Below are 20,891 nucleotides of genomic sequence, written 5' to 3'. Positions count from 1 at the left end.
CATTACTGAGAATAAATGAAATGGCTACAAAATAGGACTCAATAAGGACGATGAAAGGAATCACGTATTTCATAAAAAAGAGTGAAGACTTTTCTTTTGGTCTTGCCTACCAACTCTTGTCATGTCCGTGATCTCATCTCCAAAGACCTGAGGTGTTTTTTTGTTCTTTTTTAATTTAATAGCCCATAATTACTTAATCATTCCAGCTCTGCCACTTGTTCTCAGCTTTAAGTGCCAGATAAACACGTTGTTTATTAAAGGAGATAGCCTAAATTCATGGAAAAACCAAAACAATTTGAGAATTTCTTAACAGTGATTCCTGTCTTACAATTAAAGCATGAAAGGAGGAAAAAAAGTGTTGAACTACTAAAATGGTTTCCTTCTCAAGGTTTGTTTGTTTAGAAACTCAAACTTCAAAATTTAAATTTCAACCTGAGTGTTAGTTTTTGCACTCGAAATCAATGTGCTCCCCACATAAGCAATTCTTAACCAGTATGTGGGCTGCTGGTGAGACTCGGAGTACCTTAAACCCTTACCAATGTTGCCGATCACTTTTGATCAGTGAGAAAACTCTACTTCTGCCGTGGTCGGGCTTCAGGGGACTGTTGGGCCATGTGTTTCAGGCAGAACAGGAAGAGCTGAGCTGAGGGCATACTCAGGGTACTGGTAAGCCCGGGTGAAGAGGAAAAAAGCACCCAGAAAGCTCCATGTCTACGGGAACGTGGAGAATGTTGCCTCATGAGTATGTGGGAGAACTCAGCTAGGGTGAGGGCCAGGAAGAGATAGCAAAGTCAACAAGCCACAACCGTGAAGGCAATCTGATCCCTCAAGTGTGCCATGAAAAAGTCTAAAATCAAAGTAAGACAGTAAGACTGAGAACCACCCCTCTAGCCTTTGATTAATAGGAAATGTTAACAGGAGGAGAAAATTATGAGAAGATATAGATTTTAAACCCTAATACATATCTTAAAGCTGGAACGTGATTCTGAAATTTGAGCTAAAGAGTCACTGAATATAAAAGGAAAATTTAAAAACAAACAAACAAAAAAGACACCGGCTATATTTTATCTTATAAAACACCAGTTTTATAAGATAAAACCCATAAAACATTAAAAAAAGATAAGGAAAAATAGGCCACTGGATTTCAAAAAACAAAAAATGAACCAACAAAAAAACCCATTTCAATCCCTGTGGTACATACCTTCCAGTGAGGCCTGTAAGTCTTTCATATTTTGATCTAGAAGCTGTGAAGGAAGGAATCCTGAGCCTGTCTGGGGCTTGGGGTCTGGCTCTCCTGGGGCCGCAGTGGGTGCTGGCTCCTTCACCCGACTGTCTCCAAACACAGCAGCCCACTCTTTGCTGAACTCGCCCTCTTCCAGGGAGGAAGCGTTGAAGATTTCACTCAACAGCAGCAGGTCATCTTTGTCAGCACCTTCAGGTTCCAGGGTCCCTGCCATTGGGCCCAGGCAAGCTGATCAAAGCAACAGAACACGAAACATATCACCACCAAGGGCCCAGGCCCTAGGGAATAAATGTAGTGGGGGTTGGGATGGGACAGACCAGGTGATGGCTAGATTTTTTAAAAAGTTAATCAAAATATAACTTAATTCCCTTACAGCCTCTCAAGAAATTTTGGAATTAAATTTCTAGTCCCACTGAAACCAAGCAATACCCTGTGAGGACTTCCTGGGGACAGCCCCACCGCCCATGTCCCCTGCCTCTTGTTCGTATAAAAGCTTTAGTCTCCTAGGCCTTCCCAGAGTTCAAAAGAGCAAATTTAATCAGAGAAGTACAAAAACAAAAACAAAAACAAAGGAACACAGTCAAACAAGACAAAATAATAATAGCTGAGCCATAAAACAAAGTCAAAGACCTTTAGTTTCTCCTCAAGGGTTATAGATAATATCCTCAGCCATATCCTTGAGTTGTTTTACAGATACTAAAACCCCTACCCAGTGGAGGAAGTTAACTGCATGCTGACCACCAGAATGTAGACAGGTTGGAACCAGAAGGTTGATGACTGAGATTCCTGTAACATCACCTTGTTACCTTACCACCAACCAATCAGAGAAGTGTATGAGTTGATCAGACACCCTGCAAGCCACACCCCTAAGCTTGCCTTGAAAACCCTTTCACTAAAAGCCATCATGGAGTTCTGGTCTTTTGAGCATGAGCTACCCGTTCTCCTTACTTGGCTCTACAATAAATGCTGTACTCTCCTTCACCACAACCTGGTGCCAGTAAATTGGCTTTGCTGCTAGTTGGGCAAGTGGACCCTTGTTCAGTTCTCACGCATTCTCTTTCCTTCAAAGCAAGTCCAGTTTCTGAGCATCATTAAAATTGCTTTGAAATAGTTTCCACAAAATTCTAGAGTGTTGGTTTCTCCTTAATATAAAAGCACATTTACCACCAATACATTTCTCAGACATGAAACAAAGCCAGGATTGAAGGCATGTTGGAGATCTTAGTTCCTTGTTTATATAGCTTCCCATACAAGCCCAAAATTCACAACCAACACACCATGTGGCAGCCTGCCCTGCCAACCAGGATGAGAAGGGGAGCCTCACCATGCCCAGACTGACCCAGGGAGATGGGAGCAGAGGTATCAGGAAGTCTAACAATGACCAAGAAAGACATCCTTGCTTCCTGTCTCATTTGCGGCACCCCAAGTGCATAAAACAAAGGAAAAGCGGGTCTGGTTTGCCTGAGGGTAGCGGTGAAAGAATGACAGGAAAACAGGGCAAATCACACACAGAACCACTAGAGGATGAGCTTCACAGACCAAAGACACAGCCCTGGAGGGTTGGAGTGAGCACTGGACCAAAGGAGGAGCCCCTGGACCTTCCTTTACTTGCTGTGTGACTTTGGCAAGACCCTTAACCCCTCTGGGCCTCTGTTTATCATCTATAAAATTTTATTAATAATGCCCACTTGAATATCATCAGGAAGATCAAAAGAAATACAACTGAAACCTCATTGCCAGTCCAAAAGGAAGACTTTTGAGATTCATTCTTAGAATATGAACAATGACAAACTACTAAAGAGTGAGTACAAGTAGAATGGGGGCATTACTATCACAAATCCTATAACCTTTCATTGAGTTTTCTACATATTTTGAAAACCAAGAATTGATAATTTTTTTAAACTCTGGCTTTGTTATGGTGTCTAACTGCCACTTGGAAACTACAAACATTTTTGTTGTTAAGTCATGAAGAGAGGGAACAATCATGATTTACATTTTCTCTGAGCTAGATGGTAACGCTGACACTGTCATATTAAGTGAGGTGAACAGGTTTCCCTCAAATATATGAGATAATTTTTAAAAAGCCTTCACATGAATTAGATAAAGCTCTTATATCTCTGTTGGCTTTACTGGATCTATTTTCAACAACACTTTATAAAAAGATCTATGATAGAGGGGATTTTGGATGTGCTGTGCAGACTGGCTATCCATCAGGGAGGGGAGGGGTCCAGGCATGCTCGTATCACTGTGGTTTAAAAATAGTGGCGAAATGCCACCTTAATTGGACAGCTGTCTAATTTAAGCATTCTTCTTGTTTGTGTGATCACAGAGGTTTGCACTAAGATATAGCCTGTAGGTGTGGTGGTGAGAAGATTGGGAAAATGGCATTTTACTAAACAAGCTTCTGAGACAGTTCTGTAGTGACAGAGTAATACAGGAACCACTTAGGCCTGTGCGTGGTAGGGAAGGCAGGGCAGAAGAGGTGAGGCAGCTCACTGCTGTGAACAAAGGAAGGAACCTCGGCTGTGACAGGGTGTGTCCATCAACATGCATTTGGGTGTCCTTCCTCCCTCCCCCTCAGTCTCTCTCAGCATCACCCTTTTTACATCTATTAACTTCACAAATCTCTGTACTTCCTACTTTCAGTTGGGACCTGAGTGCCCAAATCTTTTCTCATGGTTTACTTTCTGGCCTGACTGAAACCAGATGATTGCTGAACCAAACTCCTTTTATTGGAACCAATTCAAGTCGATGTACAGACCCTAGAGAAATAGATGACTTTAAAGGAACATTGAAAATTATGTGCATTCCTCCCAAAGTCACTTTACAGCTCTCCACTGAGTCAAAGCCTCGGGGAGCCCTCATTGCTTTCATCTAGATGTCAATCCAGGGAAAATCACAACCAACATTAGCAACTACAAATGATAAACCTTGAGAGCCTTTCAAAAATAACCACAGACTGGAAGAGCTCTTTGTGTTTACTGTTTAGGTTTTGTGCGATGGTATTTAGAGTAGACCTCTTTGGGTTTTGCTTACTTAGCATCCCTTTCTTCCCCCTCTTTAGTTTCCCTTCGGGGAGACACCTTCTCCTCTGATCCTGGTGAGATACCACTTAAGATGCCTCACCACCTCATCCCAGGTGGATGTGTGACCTAGGCTGGCCAGAGTCTTTCATTTCTCAGTGCATGGTGACTGGTTCAGGGATGGTCTTCCCTGAGTTTGGAATATGGAAGCTGGAAGGAAAAGGGGCTCTCTTCTTTGGGATTCTAAGTTCTAAAGATGCAGAACTGAATCTCCCAGTGATGATGGAGCCAAACAGGGAGGGAAGAGTCAGAAACAATCCTGACAACAGTGTTTAAGCCCCTGGATACAGCCTTGCTTAAAGTCAATCCACCTAAGTTACATGGACCAATATCCATACATTCTTTTATTTTCTTTTAATTTTAAAGCTAAACTATTTAGAGAAGGATTTCTATTACTTCCAACCGAATGATTCCCAACTAATAATCTATCCAATCCAACTCAGATTTAGTGACTGAAATAAGAAAAGGACCCATGGGGAGGATGATACTGTCCAGAGCTAGCTCTGAATTGAGATTTAGTCTAAGGTCTACCATTGAATGTGGTCTATTACTTAGTGTCCTGGTTATTTAACAGTTAAAGCAGGCTGCACTGTGGATATTTTCTCTTTTAAGAAAACTTGTTAGCTGAAAGCAATGAAACTGACACTGACTTGAACCTGAAAACAGGGAAACCTCCTAATTATTGCCCTGATAATTAAGATGCTTGAAATTACTGTACATAACTTGTAAGAAGATCACAAGTGAAAAAGGACAGGTTTAGGTCTGTAACCAGACAAGTCAAGACTTGAAAAATAACACTAGTCAGTTGGCTCTTAAGAATCATGCTATCATTTTCTCTGGAAATAATTCAACTCAACTGTGAGAAAATGAGGGCACACAGAGATACGATAAGCTCTTTGAGAGAAGCCTGGTGAGAGTTACAACTGGAGTCACGGCCTCCACCGTGTAGATGAGCAAGCGTTGCTCCTGGGTTACGGAGCCCCACCCTGCCTTTGTCTTAAAGAATGAACAAAGAGATTGCAGGGGCCAAATCCACAGATACTCCTCCCAGCCCCCTTCATGCCCTTGCTGGCTCTCAAGTCTCCATGTTTACTTTCCTATCAGTAACCCAACCACAGATACTACTACAAAAATAAAGGGCAACACACGTGACATACTCAAATTCTCACTGCTTGGCCTCCAGCTCTACGACCCTTCATGCACTCCCTCATCCTTTGCAAGATTAGCCCTCCCTATGCTCTCCCCATGCTTGTGGGAGCCTGCTCTGCTCCCAGTATTATTCCAACATCAGCATCTGTAATTGTTCATTCTCCAAGGCTTCCTCTCCCTGACCTCAGGTGTGTGCACAGCCAACAATGTCAATCTTCACTTGATGGTGCTGTCTCTCCCCACACACCCCCTGTCAACTTACTGTCCTAGTTTCTTCTTTCTTCTACAGCCACACACTCTACTTTGTCACCACTCTTTTTGGGGCTGTCTGTAATCAAGTTCCTGCCCCCACCTACACTGAAGTGGCCCTCTTGAAGGTTAACAGAGAGATCCTCATGGCAGATTCCAAGCCCCTTTTCTGAGGCTTTGACCTCTGTAGCACTTTGCACTAATGCCCGCTCTGGAAATGCTGTCATCTCCTGTGAGTCCCCATCAAGTGGCTCTCTTGGATGTCCTCCTATCTCCTTGATAATACTTTCCCTGCTGCCTCTTCCTATTCTGGTTGCCCTTAAGATTTCTTCCTAAGCCATCATCTCTCTCTTCCCTACATTCTCTACATAGAAGATCTCATCTGTTCTCATGGTTCCAGCGTTGCTTGGGAACATTCTCAAATCTCCATCTCCAACTCCAACTTCTTTCTTGAACTTGGATGACAAATTCCTACCTGGGGGCCCTTAGGGGTTTGCCCATTGGCAAACCTGCTGGCGCTCCATAAAAGGCACCCTCCTGTTGTATACCTTTGCTTAATTCAGCTGTGAGGTTATTACTCCCTTCCTCAAAAACCTTCAATGGCCCCCTCTGACTCCTGAGTGAAGTAACACTCCTTAGGGTGGGTTCAGGACCACTACAGTCAAGCTTTAAGGCAGCTCTTTCAGCAGCTAGCTGACACTGCCTTCAGGGAAGCCTATGATTCAGCAAAACTCCTCCGTCTGCCATTCCTCAAACATGCTTTCCTGCCTTCCTGTCTGGGAACCTGCTGTTTTCTACCAATGAGATGCCCAAAGAGAAGAGTCATACTCAACTGAAAGGGATCGTATAAATCATCTCCTCTAACTCATTTTACAGATGAGGAGAAATACACCCAGGCTAGGTGACCTCAAGGTCATATACTTTATTAGTTATAAATTATCTGGCTGGAGACCCATGGTCAAATTGTTTTTTCAGTGTACCACACTGCTTTCACTTCAGAGCCTATTAAGGATCTCATATATAAACAAATATTTAAGTTTTGTAAAGTTTGTAGGGTTTCTAAGGTCATATGGCTCCACTGGTAGCTAGGCAAAGCTCACAGCTGCAGGCACCACGGCAGAATGGTCGAGATGACAGAACCACTTAGCACGTTTACCCTGCCCTGCCCTGCCCTGCCCAAGGATTCAAAAATAAAAACCCTATGCCTCTGGGAAAACATTCCCTAGGAACAATGATTCTGACCCAGTGAGTTTTCATTGAGTGAAAACTGACCTTCAGAGGAAGCTCTCAAGTTCAGACTGAGTGTGGGTGACAGAAACCTAATGTAGGAGCCAGGTGACAGCCCACTCGGGTGATATTTTTGAAATCATACTGAGGTTCATGACCTCAGCAGAAATTAGGAACACAGAAGATGGAAACAAAACTACACAGACCCAAAATGAGAGCACAGGAAAACAAGTAGATAAATGTCACAGAAGTTCCCTTCATCTGTGTGTGAAACAGGAAGACACTCTGGTTTGCTCCCTGGTCCCCACTCTCAACATTATGACTAATTGTAAAGGCCACACGCTTGAAACACACATGAAAAACCCCAAACACCAACACTATCCTCACACTTGGGTAGGAAACCACCTTACAAAGCTGTCTAACAAGAAAAATAGTCTTCATTATAAAAGGCTCTGGTAACAAATTGTACTTGTTTGGAATTCAAGAATACTGCTTCTAAAAACTCCCTTCTGGTGAAAAAAGACATGGATAGTAATAGCAGATGGAGGAAAACCCACCCTCTGGGACACACACACACACACCCCAAACAAAAAACAAAACAAAAAACCCCTCCCCTATCAGAGAAAAAAAATCCCAACAATGCTAGACCCTGAGTAGGCACTCAAAAAATACTTTTTGGGGTTTCCCTGGTGGCACAGTGGTTGAGAGTCCACCTGCCAATGCAGGCGACACGGGTTCGTGCCCCCTTCTGGGAAGATCCCACATGCCGCGGAGAGGCTGGGCCCGTGAGCCATGGCCACTGAGCCTGTGTGTCCGGAGCCTGCGCTCCGCAACGGGGAAAAAGCCACAGCGGTGAGAGGCCCACGTACCACAAAAACAAAGACAAAACAAAACAAAAAAAATACTTTTTGATAAGCCTGCTCCTCCATTGTAGCATTAGAGCTTAACAAGCAAGCAGTATTACCGGAAAACTTGATACCTGGAGCAGGGGTAAAGCTACATAGAACATTACAGACTATAAGGTGATCAAATAAGAACAGTATTTGGTTTTAAAGTACACCATTATCTCATGAAAGGAACCAAGCCAGCAGTTTTCTCCCTTGGAGACTGAGGGAGACAGGGAGAAGGGAAAGTTTATGAGAAAAGATAATGAGCTTAGTGTTTGACACATGGCTGTGAGGAAGCAATGGGACCCCTAGTTAGCTATATATAGGTAAGTACAGGAGACAGTTCTGAATGACTGGGCAGGACCTGGGTGCAGCGACAGAAATGCATATTACTGCTCCAGGCTAAAGCTTCTCATCCAGACATATGGGAGCTAGTGAGTGAGTGTCTCAGTCATTTGCTAATTGGCCAGAATTTAGAATCGCAAATCTGGAGATAGAAACCAAGGAAGCAGCCAAAGACAAACATTTTCATTGTAATATGAACAATTAAACCATTTTAAAATTGGTCCAGTTAGTCCTGTCCTAGAGAGGGATATTTTGGATAAGGCCGAGTTAGGAGATTTAGGTGAGCTGAATTCACGTAACTCTCTTCTACTTTATCCCACCACTTTCTGTTCAGTTATCTGAGAGTTATTTTTCTTGGCCCAACTTTGAGGAACACAAGACTTTACATGTTATAACTTGTGAATTGAGACTAAGGACTGTCACATGTGGTCACAAGGTGATTTCAGAGCCACTTTCAAGTATCTCAAAATGTCACTCAGTTTCTTTTTCATTTAAAATGTTTGTATAAACTGGCCAAATATTGGTTTTCCATTACATTATCTATTTAGTAGGAGAAAACACATTTCATTATGACACTGAGTCGGAGTGATTTTCTGGGCCACGGCTCCTGAAGAATTGTGTCCTTGCTGTAGACAGAAGCGGTCTGCTCTCTGATAACACTGTACCAGGGCTTAGCCATGACTTGTCCAACAGAATCACCACTGGGAGTGAACCAGCCTCCAAGCAGCAGGGTGCTAGAGCTTACAGCTCCCCCAGTCCTATAAAGTCAGCCATCCCTGGATTAAGCTCTTTTTATTTCTTGATTGTTTAATGTCTTACATATTATAATCAGTATTTTAATTCAGGATTTGGGCCTTCTGGCAGTTTTCCGAAGGGCACACATTTGGAAGTCAACTAATTAAGAGTATTCTTTTCTTCCATCACCGCAAGTTCTCTGTACACTGAGAGAATATTTTTATAGTCGTGGCCATGTTAATTTTTAAGCTGATGCTACCCCTGGGGCTGCGGACGCATAAGAGGCAGATAGAGGGAAAGCACGGCTGGTGACTCAAGGGGGGCTTTGTGGGTTGGCAGAGATAAAGGGAAAGGAGAAATTATGTGACACTGCATTTAACCAAGAAAATTTGTAAATCAATTTTTCTGCCTGAGAAAAAGTACACATTTTGAGGAAGAGCACATTCATCTCTTTATCTTCAGAATTAAGTTGAGTGCTCAAAAAAAAAAGTATATGAGCCACAATTCTAGGAAACAAAGATTGTAACTACAAACCAATGAGGTGTTTTAAATAAGGAGAAAGATATAAATCTTATTCCAACATATCTTGGCACATGTGTTAGAAGAAGCTCATGAAAGTAAGCCTGTATCTTGGGCAGTTAGCATTTCTGACTTAATTCTGTGAAGAAAGGCATGGCTACTGGGTTAGTGTTGTACCACTATAACCAAGTTTAAAAAGTCAAAAACCAAAACCAAGAAACTTTTTTTGGAAGAAGCAGGGAAACACGAGACTATAGACTCAAATGTGCTTGTGTCTGTGTAAAGAAACACTGGAGGGATGCACTAAGGGATGGGAATGTTGGAATAGAGAGGAGAGTGGGCAGCAGCAATGGGAGTGAGAGGTTTGCTTTTGTTTTTTTTACTGTATACGTTTATATCATTTTGATTTTTGCACCAATGTGAATATACCACCTACTCAAAAATTATGTTTATTAAAATAATGAAATTAAATAGGAGATAATAAAAGCAAAGAGCAAACTATATAAACAAGAGGTTGGGAATAGGATAAATCATATTCCTATCAAAATAAATTGAAGCTTATGTATAATTATAAATAATCTGTTAAATGTTAAGACTTGCTAAAACTAGGTGGTGGGTACCTATTACTTGTTACATTATTATCCTTTTCTCACCTTTGTGAGACTGAAATATATTCCCCCTCCAAAAAATAATTTGTTTAAAAGCACTTTTATTTCATCAAAATATTCTATCCTTAAGCCAAGGGAGAAACATTTTTATGAAAATATAGGCCATGTAATGGTAATCTGCATTAATTATTTGCTTTTTTACTTTCATACCCTGGTGTGATTTCAGTATTTACAAATAAGTAGACATTCTGATAAATATGCATGGACATTCATGAAATACTGCACAGTGTGTTGCCTAGAATGAAAAATCAATAAGGAAAGTGGGTTTCTGCCCTCAAGTTTATATGCCTTAGCCTTGGAAACTTTTTTTTTTTTTTTTTAAAGTCTTGGAAACTTAGTCCTAGAGTTGTGATGCCTTTCCAATTTTGAAAAAAACTTTAACCAATGTCCTCTGTTTTCCAGACTTTCTCCTCTCACACTCTGGGAATTAAATCCAAATCAAGCAAAGACTGAGTAGAGAAAATCATCAGCCCTAGGTAACTGGGGCCGGCAGGATGACCTTGGCCCACTTCTAGTCCTGTAAGAAACCTGTAAGACCAGGGCAGACGGTATGCCAGCCACCCAGGGCAAGGGACGCTCTAGAATTTGGCTGAGAATCTCAGGGGTAGGATGGAAAGCAAAGGCTATGACCAGGCTGAACACACTCAATTTCTTGGGATCGCTTAAGACTAGGCATGTCTCATCCAAATCCATAGTTCTGGAATCTCTTGTGGGGGGTTATTTAGTAAATGATTTTAGGTCTGGTGAACTTGGGTGTGGGACCTGGCCAGGCAAGCTTTCCCTGTGCATTTAACTAAGGTTCAATGAAGATAAGCACAGTACATCAGCAGGGCAACATTTCTTTCTTTCTTGTTTTTTTAATTAGATTTTTCTTTTTTTGAAAATTGCCTAAATTCATAATTTATAATCTATTTATTTATTTTAAAAAATTTATCTATTTTTGGCCACACTATGCACGGCACGTGGGATCTTAGTTCCCCAACCAGGGATCAAACCCGCAACCCCTGTAGTGGAAGCGCAGAGTCTTAACCACTGGACTGCCAGGGAAGTCCCAGCAGGGCAACATTTCTAGTCCTACCATCTCTGCTTACCGTTTGGAGAGTGTCCCTGTGTCAGAGACGATGAAAGACCCTTTGCATACTTGATCTCCAATCCTGGCAATAACCCAGCAAGACTGTTGCTACTGGCTCCAATTTACAAATGAGAACAACTGAGGCTAAAAGAGTTTAAGTATGAAGCAAGTTACTTAAGGCCATAGAGATCATTTATAGGAGAACCATATTTAAATTCAGGTCTGTCTGATTCTGAAAGCCATGGTTTTTTTCTACTCCAGCATTCAACCTCTGATATAATAGCTTTTAGCTTCAGTAGTTTGAACATTATGTAATTACACTAAAGATGACAGATCTACACATACTATTTGTGCTTGAGCATATCTGAAGTCACTTATAAAGACAAATGACAGTCACCTAAAAACAATTGCTTGGGAATGCAAAGCTATTCAAAAGATAAAAATTACATTTTCCTGCATGTAACAACAGTATTTAAAATATTAAACAAATTATAACCCCAAAGAAATGCATAAATCTTACCACCTTCCTCGAGTTTCATGTCTAATAGTTCATCTATAGGTTCATTAGAGGAGAAGAAAGAAAAGAAAATTGAGTCATTTTCATTTTGTAAGGAGTTTGAGTCAAATTACTAAAATTGAGTTGTTTTCCTTAATCTAGATTACCTGAGCATGCATTATGTATAGAGCTTTTGTCTAAGGCAGATAAAACACTTTTTCCATCTTCAGCTGTAAATATAACACATGCATTTGGTTATCACCAATTCAGAAAGGTGTGTGTGTTCATATACTAACGCTAAGGTAAATACATGGCTTCAGGAAGAAATGGTATCCACAAACTCACTCACACAGAAGCAGGGGTCCTCAGATGATAATTTACCCAAGCTGCTGGCTCTCAATGAATGCTGAGTTAACAGCCCTGAATCCTTGTTTTGTTTGGTAGAAAACTATATGACACTGATCAACAATTCTTCTTCTACGGACAAATGTGTGACTTAAGTACTAGAAGATCGAGTGACGGTGTGCTAAGGAACCTCAGCCACGTGGGCCTGGCTAAAATAAAAGGGCAGATTACGGGTGAAAGAAGCCAACCTGTAAAGGCTACATTCAGCGTGATTCCAACTATATGACACTCTGGAAAAAGCAAAACTATGGAGACAATAAAAAGATCAGTGGTTGCTAGGAGTTTGGGGGAGGGAAAGTTGAATAGGTGAAGCAACGGGGGATTTTTAGGACAGTGAAAGTACTCTGCATGTGGTGGATACATGGCATTAAACATTTGTGAAAACCTACAGACTGTACAACATCTAATGGAAACTATGGAATTTGAGAGATAATAATATGTCAGTGTTGGTTCACTGATTGTTTACCCTGGCGGGGAATGTTGCTAGTGGGGGTGGCTATGCATGTGCGGGGGGCAGGGCATATATGGGAACTCTTTGTACCTTCTGCCTGATAAAGTGTGTGCGTGTGCATGTGTACGCACAATATAACGATCTTAAAACTTGGTTTGCTCATAGGTACATTAGACTTTCTACAGGTCCCAGAATAAAGGACAGATGGCACTTCATTATAATGGATTCCATTCTGTGTATATATAAAATAAGGAAATCAACATTTACGATCTCAAAATATTATGCAGCTACCACAAGCAAGTGAACATACGGCACACAGAGAAAATGTGATCCCCCTGCACTGTCGCATGTTGTACAAATAAACAATCTATATTGATAATTTGAATAGGAATAGAATCAAGTGGAGTTTACATTTTTCCCACAAAACTAAAATTTTTCTATTCAATTACTTAGATTCCCACAGGATTCGTGCTGTCAGCCCTGCATGATCCTGAGGCTGGAGGGTGTGGATCAATACAGCCAGAGGCTCTTACATGGCCAGCCTGCCTCTCTGGCTTCCTCTACCACTTACTCCCTCCGTCAACCTCTAGGACATTGTTCCTCTGACCTTCCCCTGGTCCTCCCTGGCTCATAGTCTTTGCCCAGGCTGTTTCTTTTGCTTTGATAGGTCTTGCAGTAGCCTTGACTGAGCCAGTTCCCCGATGCCCTCGAACAGGTGAAGTCACCCTAACACACAGGCCCATCGCCCTTGCAGCCCACACCCAAGTTGGAGTTGCCCAGTTACTTGTGTAATTGTTAGGTTACCACCTGCTTCCCCTTTTGACTGTAAGCCCCATCCTGGAAGGGTCTATCACCATGGGCCCAGAGCCCTGTGCTGTGTCCGCCACAGAGGTGGCTCTCAATTAACATCCGCTGAACAAATGAACAAGTACATGAGTAAGTGAAGGCATACAAGCATGAAGGGATGACACGAAGCCAAGCTGTAGAGGCAAAAAAGTGATAGTTTTTTTTTTTTTTTCCCTGTTGAAAGACAGATGGGGGAAAAGCAAAGAAAGCAGTAAATGGGAGAAGAATAAAGTAGGTGATGTGGTTGGAAAAGTAGGAAGGAAGACAGAGTGTGAAGGGAAGAGATGGAAGAGAGGGGGAATTCTAAGGTGTAATCTGTCCCCTCCTGTCTCCTGGAAAGGCTGCCCCAGCAAAGGGCAGAGGCAGATACATTCCGAGAGGGCCAAGCTGAACAGGTGGTTGGGGTAATTTTAGTTCTCTTCCTATTACCTATAAAACTTTCCCCTGCATCTCCAAGAATTTGAGTCCCAGCAAAAGGCTCAGCTTTCCATCCTGAGTTCTGTCACACTTTACCCTACCCCATGCTCCTCATGCGAGAACCACCGGTGAATGAAGGGGCTGTAATAGCAGAAGGCAGGAATAGCTGACAAGCCCTTCAAAGCACACTGTCTGGTCCACCAGTGCTCTGATCCCTCTTCCGACCACATGAGGGTCAGTACGCCAGAGGGATCTGGTGCCACTCAGTACTGAGCAGGACCAGGAACCACCTGGAAGAGCAGTGTCTGAGCTCTCCCATCTCTTCCCAACCATGACCAATACACACCCCATGACACAGCCAAAATCGAACTCCCCTGATGTCATCATGTAATCTCTTTGCAACCATCTCTACAGCCCAAATGGCAGTTACAACTCGTAATGGTAAGAGCAGAAATGTTATCACCTGTTGTAAAAGAAATAGTATCAATAGTGATGCTCCCCTGACAGGCTGCTGCTGAAATGACTAATGATGCTGTTTTCTAGTTCAAAGTATACAACCTCTCTCAATAATGCTATAGGGTCAACAGCACTGACATTTGAAAATTTAAAACTTAAATGATAGGAAGCAAATTATATAGAATTTTCTCAACTGGAAAAAAAGGCCTAGAAGAAGTTTACCAAAAAAGAAAATGAGCTGGCTGTTGTGCAACAGTATTTCAGAAGCAATTCTAAATAAAAATCGAAACTTACTCTTAAAACTAGAGGATTCCTTGTGCTGGTTTTCATCCGCTAATGAAATTAACCTTAAAATTAAAAAACAAAGTTTAGTAATGTTGTTCTGAAAATGTTATACTTATGATAGAGCCAGATTTTCTGTACAATATCTATTACTGTACATACACACACACACACACACACAATATGAACATACAGTCATTTACAAGCTATGTATTTTTGGAAGAAGAAATAAATTTGCTGGCTTTCTTCTGTCCCTGTACTAAAACTGGTTAGTAGTATCTTAATGTCTGAATTTAGTTTCATGCCAAGGCACATATTCTGTAAATATCTAGGTGGGCAGTTATGTATAACAAAGATAGATACTTACAGTTATCACTTTAAAAACATAGTTAAAAAACTGATGGACAAGCAGGTGTTTATTCTGATTCGTGGTGTTACAGGAGAGGATACCTCAGGAGGTTAGCTAAATTACATAAGGCTGAAAGCAGGATCATCCTCAAATCCACAAGACTGTCGCCTACTGTACTCTCACTATTCATGGGTAAGGTGATGGCGCAGATACATCACCGCCCTGAGATTCAGCTGGTGCCTCTGAATCCCCCTCCTAGCAAAGTGGTTCGCTTTACCTGCCATTTCTGAACAAAATTCTTATTAAATTTCATTGTCATTTAAACTAGTTACTTTTATACTTTTTGAGCTTTAAAAAAGGAAGTACTAAAAATAATGAAGAAATATGAAATTAATTAAAACTAATCACCCAAAACTAATCTTCGGTGGTTCCTCGCTAAGTAAAAGTTAATGCTTTACTTTGATTGCAGTAACATACATGGTGAAAAAAAGGCACCAGAACTCACTCCAGGCCCTGCCTCTTACTATACTAGGGGCCATGAGCAGTCCCTTAACCTCTCTGAGCCCCACTTCCATCATTAACACAACAGGGAAATGCCTATGTTAATTACATGAGAATGAGTTGAGATAACATGAATAAAGCACCTGGCATTGTGTTTCATACACAGTAGGTGCTCACTAAATGGTAGCTAGCATCACCATTACTAACAGTAATAGGTTAAATTGCTTCCCCCTCAAATAGTCAATTGTACTAGATTCAGAGCACATTCTATAGCTGTTCCTACAGTGAAAAATTGTCTTTGTTCTGCACTAAAGAAATTTTCTAGTATTTGCCTTAAAATTAAAGAAGGCGGGCTTCCCTGGTGGCGCAGTGGTGAGTCCGCCTGCCAATGCAGGGGACACGGGTTCGTGCCCCGGTCCGGGAGGATCCCACGTGCCGCAGAGCGGCTGGGCCCGTGAGCCATGGCCGCTGAGCCTGCGCGTCCGGAGCCTGTGCTCCGCAACGGGAAAGGCCACAACGGTGAGAGGCCCGTATACCGCAAAAAAATAAAAAAATAAATAAAATTAAAGAAGGTTACTCTTGGTGGTAAACACTTCCGTCAGATGAAAAAGATATTTAAAACCTGATTTAGAAACACAGTAAAAATGTAAACCTGTTTTAGCACAAGATTGTCATCTAAACTTTTTTGCCTGGAAAAGGAAGAACAAATGGAGGTAAGGTAATCTACTAGGTTAGCCAGCTCAAGATTAACCCCATTCCCACGGGCTATGACATCTCAACAGAAAAAGACATAGGTTCACATGTAAACCTCCTCCTTGCTGTATGAGTTGAGGAATCATGCAGCATATATGTTGAAAAGTTCATCTCAGTGTTTAAAAATGACTGGAGGAGGCTTCTCTGTAAAGAGGCAAGGAATGATGATGGAGAGTCACTTCCTGCGCTCAAAGCTGCTCTCCGCTTCACAGAGGAGGAAACAGAAAGTCTGCACGTAGAAACAAAATGTCAAGACCCAACACTTGTGTATCATAACACCTGAGTACTACATGTGTTGTGCGGTAAGCTAGTAAGTTATTTCCTTCTATGAGAGAAAAGCCGGGGATTTCCTATCTAGGACAGGATCTTGTAACTGATGGTGACAAAAGGAATAGATGGGGTGCAGAAATCCCAGAGAGCAGGAAGCTGGGTCTGAGGCCAGGGAGTACTGGGGACCTTTGCCCTCTCTTGCCCCAGTCAACTCCTCACAAGTTGCCCTTCCTAAGACCCCAGAAAGGGGTCTCTTCTTGGGATAAGTGAGTCCCAGCCTAGCAGGAATATGTGAGGGGAGGAGTTTGGCCTCAATTTTAGTACATCTACTCAGAGAAGTGAGGAAGTAAAGCAATCACCCTGTGTCAGAAACCCTGGCAGACTGGGTCTGCGAGGATGGCGGTGGCCTTACTTGTGGGAAGAAAGGTTTGCCAAGAGAAGGAGCTGTGACTTACTGACTTGGTTCCTCCACTGAGGCCTCTGCACTTTCCTGCTGGGCAATCTTCTTCCTTTCTTCTTTCTCAACCAGTTTTTTCATAGGGTCTTGTAAGCTCTTGATCAGGATAATAGGAAAGAAAACAAAAGAAAATGAAAGGTCAATTAAAAACTCAACTGCCACGCGTCCCAGTAATCAAACCCTGAATTAGAGGTTTGGGGAGGTAACCTTGAACCAAACAAGTGGACGGAAATGAAATTTTGGATGTTCTTAGACCTATCCAAGAAATACTAGCTTATAAAGGAGAGTTGTTTTGCCACTAGATTTATGTTTTTCCCTTTTGTGATAAGTTATTCAAAAGAAGGCCTTTTGGCTATTGCTAACTTTATGTTCCATCTTTAACATGCAGCTAAGATAAACATTCTGTTCTGCTTGCAGCCCACACACTGACAGAGTAGAAGCTTTCTCTCCCCCAAAGATGAGACAATTTTATTTTTAATTTTGTTTGCTATTTTGCAATATAAAACAGCTTATTTTTTAAAAAACCAAGAGGAAACAAACCCTTTTTTTTTTCAAACCCAAAACAGTGACTTAACAAATTCTGACAAGTTAACTCCCACGAGTGGACAGAGCAGGTGCATCCAAATCTTTGTAGGTTAAAAACGGGTGAGAGTCTTTTTTTGGCACATAATTTCTTTGAGCGACTGTTCTTAAAGTTTATTAAATATTTAAGGAAAGGTGTTTTGTTTTTTTTTTTAAAGCAAGTGCCAAGGAACTGTACACCAGTGACAAAGCCTGAAAAAGCAAAACATTCCTGTAACAACTGAATAATGAGTTATATAAAAAGATCTCCATTTCTAGCCTAATTATAATACAAACAAAAAAGAAATATCTCAAGATACTTATCCTGCTTATATTCTCAGAACTATTAAAGTCCTCATCCTTTGGGTCTTCACCTCTCTGTTCCTGTCTCCTTCCCATCCTTCACTTTTCTAGTATGACACACACACAGAGGAGGCAATAACTTTTCATATGCCAACTTGGACTGATTACTGATGGCTGACCGGAGGGCTGGTTGAAAATGGTCTGAAGGCTGAGTCTTGGCAGAGTGGAGCTGTGATTGGTTTTGGTGTCTGCCATGGACACTAGATGGACACTGGTGTCACTCTTCCTGCTAGAATAATTTTCCTATAACACCCAGGCCATCACATTACCCTTTTTCTCAAGAACCCATTGTAGTTTCTTATTTCCTTCCATTTCTAGTCTAAACTTCTCTGACCAATTTAAAAGATCTTCTAAAATGTGACCCTATCCTACTCTTCCAGATGCATTCCCACTAACCTCACATGTCCTTCCGTTCAATTAGGCTTCTCTCCTCACGGTCTCCTGTGTGCTAGCTGCTCCCTTCCTATCTTTGCTCATTCTGCTGCTTTAACCTAAAAAGCTCTCTCTACCTATCTGTCTATCCTCAAAGTCCTATCAGTCTCTGCAAAGTCCAGACCAGTTACTACCATTTTTCATAAAGCGTCATTCACTGAGCATGCCAAATTCAAGAACGTCCTTCCATCTCCAAACTGCACTTACAGTTTTATTAGTATTTCATTATACATATCCTGTATTATGTTTTGTCTTTTAAAAATATTTTTTTAATTAGAAAAGTAATAAAACCACATGTAGAATGTTTGGGAAGTAAAAAAGGAAAAATTACTCGTAATTCCATTTCCCTAAAATAGTTATTATTTTTATAATATTTCCTTTCTGTTTTTTTTCTTACTCATACGACTTATACAATTGGAATCCTTGTTTGTATAGTAGATATTTTTACAGAGCATAGATGCCCTCTTAACCAATTTAATGTATGTAGATATTTCATAATTAAAACAATTTGAGTGCAGAATATAAAAAAGATTTTATATATCTTAAACATTTAATACTGAATTAAAAAAATATAAATGTTTAATTCATATTGCCAATATTCTAAGGTAAGGCTAAATGTTCTCTTTGAATATATGTCCCCTGATTAGGATTCTGACGCATTTTCTTGCTTAAACCACATCCATAAGGCATTGCCATAGTTTTTAATGATTCCCTATTTCTGGACATTTAGATTAGTACACTCAGTCAGTGAATAGTGTTTGAGCACATACCAAGGCCAGGGGCTGTTTTGGGTGCTGGGGATACATGGTGCACAAGACAGACAAAATTATAAGCTAGTGATGGATCCGGGCAGAGAACTGATATAGGGGGATAGAAAATGATTGGGTCATAAGGTAGCAGGTAGCAGGAATGTCCTCTCTTAGAAGTGATATTTCAACTCAGAGCTAAATGGCAGGAAGGAGCCATCCACATGCAGGTCAGGAGAACCACGGGCCCCAGGTGCAAAGGCCTAGCGGTAGGAACAGCTTGGCTTGTTTCGGCTGTAGAGTAGTGGGTAACAGGACAAGTCTCATGAGACTGGGATAAAGAGGTCAACAGGGGTCACACAGGGAGAATGTTCCTTTACCCACATTCCTCAATACTTAACATTTTGTCCCCATTAGCTTCCTTATACTCTTTTGCTCTTTCTGTCTCTCTACTGCATGACAACTAAATGGACTCTATGATCCTTGGCTGGAGGGGGAAATGCTATGAAAGACAGCATTGGAACAAATGAAGCAATTGGAATATGGACCATAGTCTTGGTGTTCTTCATACGTGTGTGTGTGTGTGTGTGTGTGTGTGTGTGTGTGTGTACACCCAAAGGCATCTGGTAAAAGCTGGGCACGTGTGTGTGTGTGTGTGCATTTTGGAAATGTGTAACCACAAGGAGTAGTTGAACAGATGTCAAGGACTTACTCTTTTCAACTGAGCTGCCAATCACGGCACTCACACACACACTCATACACACCCCACTTCCAGCAGTTTTATTCTCTAAAGAGTGGTCCAGCCGTGGTCAAAGTGAAGCCAGGAGAATTTCCAGAGAAGGCTCCGCCGGCTCCAAGTCTTGCTTTTAGATTCTGTGACGCTTCGCTCAGGCCTCCTGGTTTGCTCAGTTATCTTCTCTCTGCGTTTCCTTTGTATCAATCAGCAGTGGCAGGGCCAGGACAGCTGCTCTCAGCCGGCCATGTCTAGCTGCCACAGTGCTCGCCTAAGCCCCTGAGATGCCCTTGACAGCTCCATGGTTATCATCCCTTCTGTCTCTAGCCTGACCTCCCCTCAGAACCACACTCCAGCAGCTCTCAGACAACCCCTTTGTGATGTAAACCACTTATTCCTTCTTTTCAACCCCTGCTCCTGTTGGGCCATTAGCAGGCACTCAATTGTTGGCCCCCTGTCACCACCATCACGGTTCAGTCACTATTGTGCTTCACCAACAGAATGGCTGCAGTTCCAATTGCTACTTTATTATTAATAATTCCTGTGACAATCACTCCTTCCTTCCTTCTATTACCATTGTCCTTAAAACAATTTTGTTGTTGCCACTCAAGAGAGGTGCTGTGTATGCACCTGTTGGTTGATAAATTAATGTACATAAGGTTAAACGGCAAACATTAGAGCTCTTTAGCTAGGAAATTCAAAGGCTAGGGGAATAATGTGAAAAGGCTTATAAAATCATAAGCAAAATTAATACTGAGCACATGGGCTTATTTATTAAATATTAGAATTTTGAACTAAGGGGACTCGTGTATGTGTGTGTGTGTGTGTGTATCTTTACTGAGATATAATTCACATACCACAGAATTCACTCATTTGAAGTGTACAATTCAATGGTTTACAATATAGTCACAGTTGTGTGATCATTAACACAATCAATTTTAGAACATTTTCAGAAGGCGTCTCTTGAAGCAAGAGAGAGTTTTAGATCAAACTAAGCTATATGTTCCTCTACAGAGCAAGGGAAAAAACCCTGCAACACCACATATGGAACTTGTTTCTTACAAAAGATGGTACACATTGAAGATATAAAGAGGCTTAGAGGAACTCTGAAACATTACGGAGGACAAATCATGTCTGCTTTCCTCCTTCAAAATCAGTTCCCGGGTGTGACTGTCAGATACAGGATATTCTACATG

The 20,891-nt window shown here is 41.5% G+C and overlaps 1 protein-coding gene across 13 annotated transcripts in view; it reads right to left on the bottom strand.

Moving 5' to 3' along the window:
* ICA1 (islet cell autoantigen 1) overlaps nt 1–20,891 on the bottom strand; it is a 144,750-nt gene that overhangs the window by 11,265 nt on the left and 112,594 nt on the right. For 3 of the 13 annotated variants that reach the window (XM_065884207.1, XM_065884215.1, XM_065884208.1), the window contains 5 exons: nt 16,859–16,956; nt 14,543–14,595; nt 11,838–11,903; nt 11,698–11,736; nt 1,202–1,471 (listed from right to left, as the gene is read on the bottom strand). In XM_065884207.1, coding sequence (XP_065740279.1) covers nt 1,202–1,471; nt 11,698–11,736; nt 11,838–11,903; nt 14,543–14,595; nt 16,859–16,956 — 526 coding nt within the window. Of the gene's footprint in view, nt 1–1,201; nt 1,472–11,697; nt 11,739–11,837; nt 11,904–14,541; nt 14,596–14,756; nt 14,859–16,858; nt 16,957–20,891 lie in introns of those variants that run through there. The other 10 variants (XM_065884203.1, XM_065884204.1, XM_065884210.1 and 7 more) reach the window with 7 other exon arrangements.

The sequence above is a fragment of the Phocoena phocoena genome, chromosome 9 (genome assembly GCF_963924675.1).
Source record: "Phocoena phocoena chromosome 9, mPhoPho1.1, whole genome shotgun sequence".
In the NCBI taxonomy this organism is placed as follows: Eukaryota; Metazoa; Chordata; class Mammalia; order Artiodactyla; family Phocoenidae; genus Phocoena; species Phocoena phocoena.
This window is presented reverse-complemented; position numbering and strand designations above follow the sequence as displayed.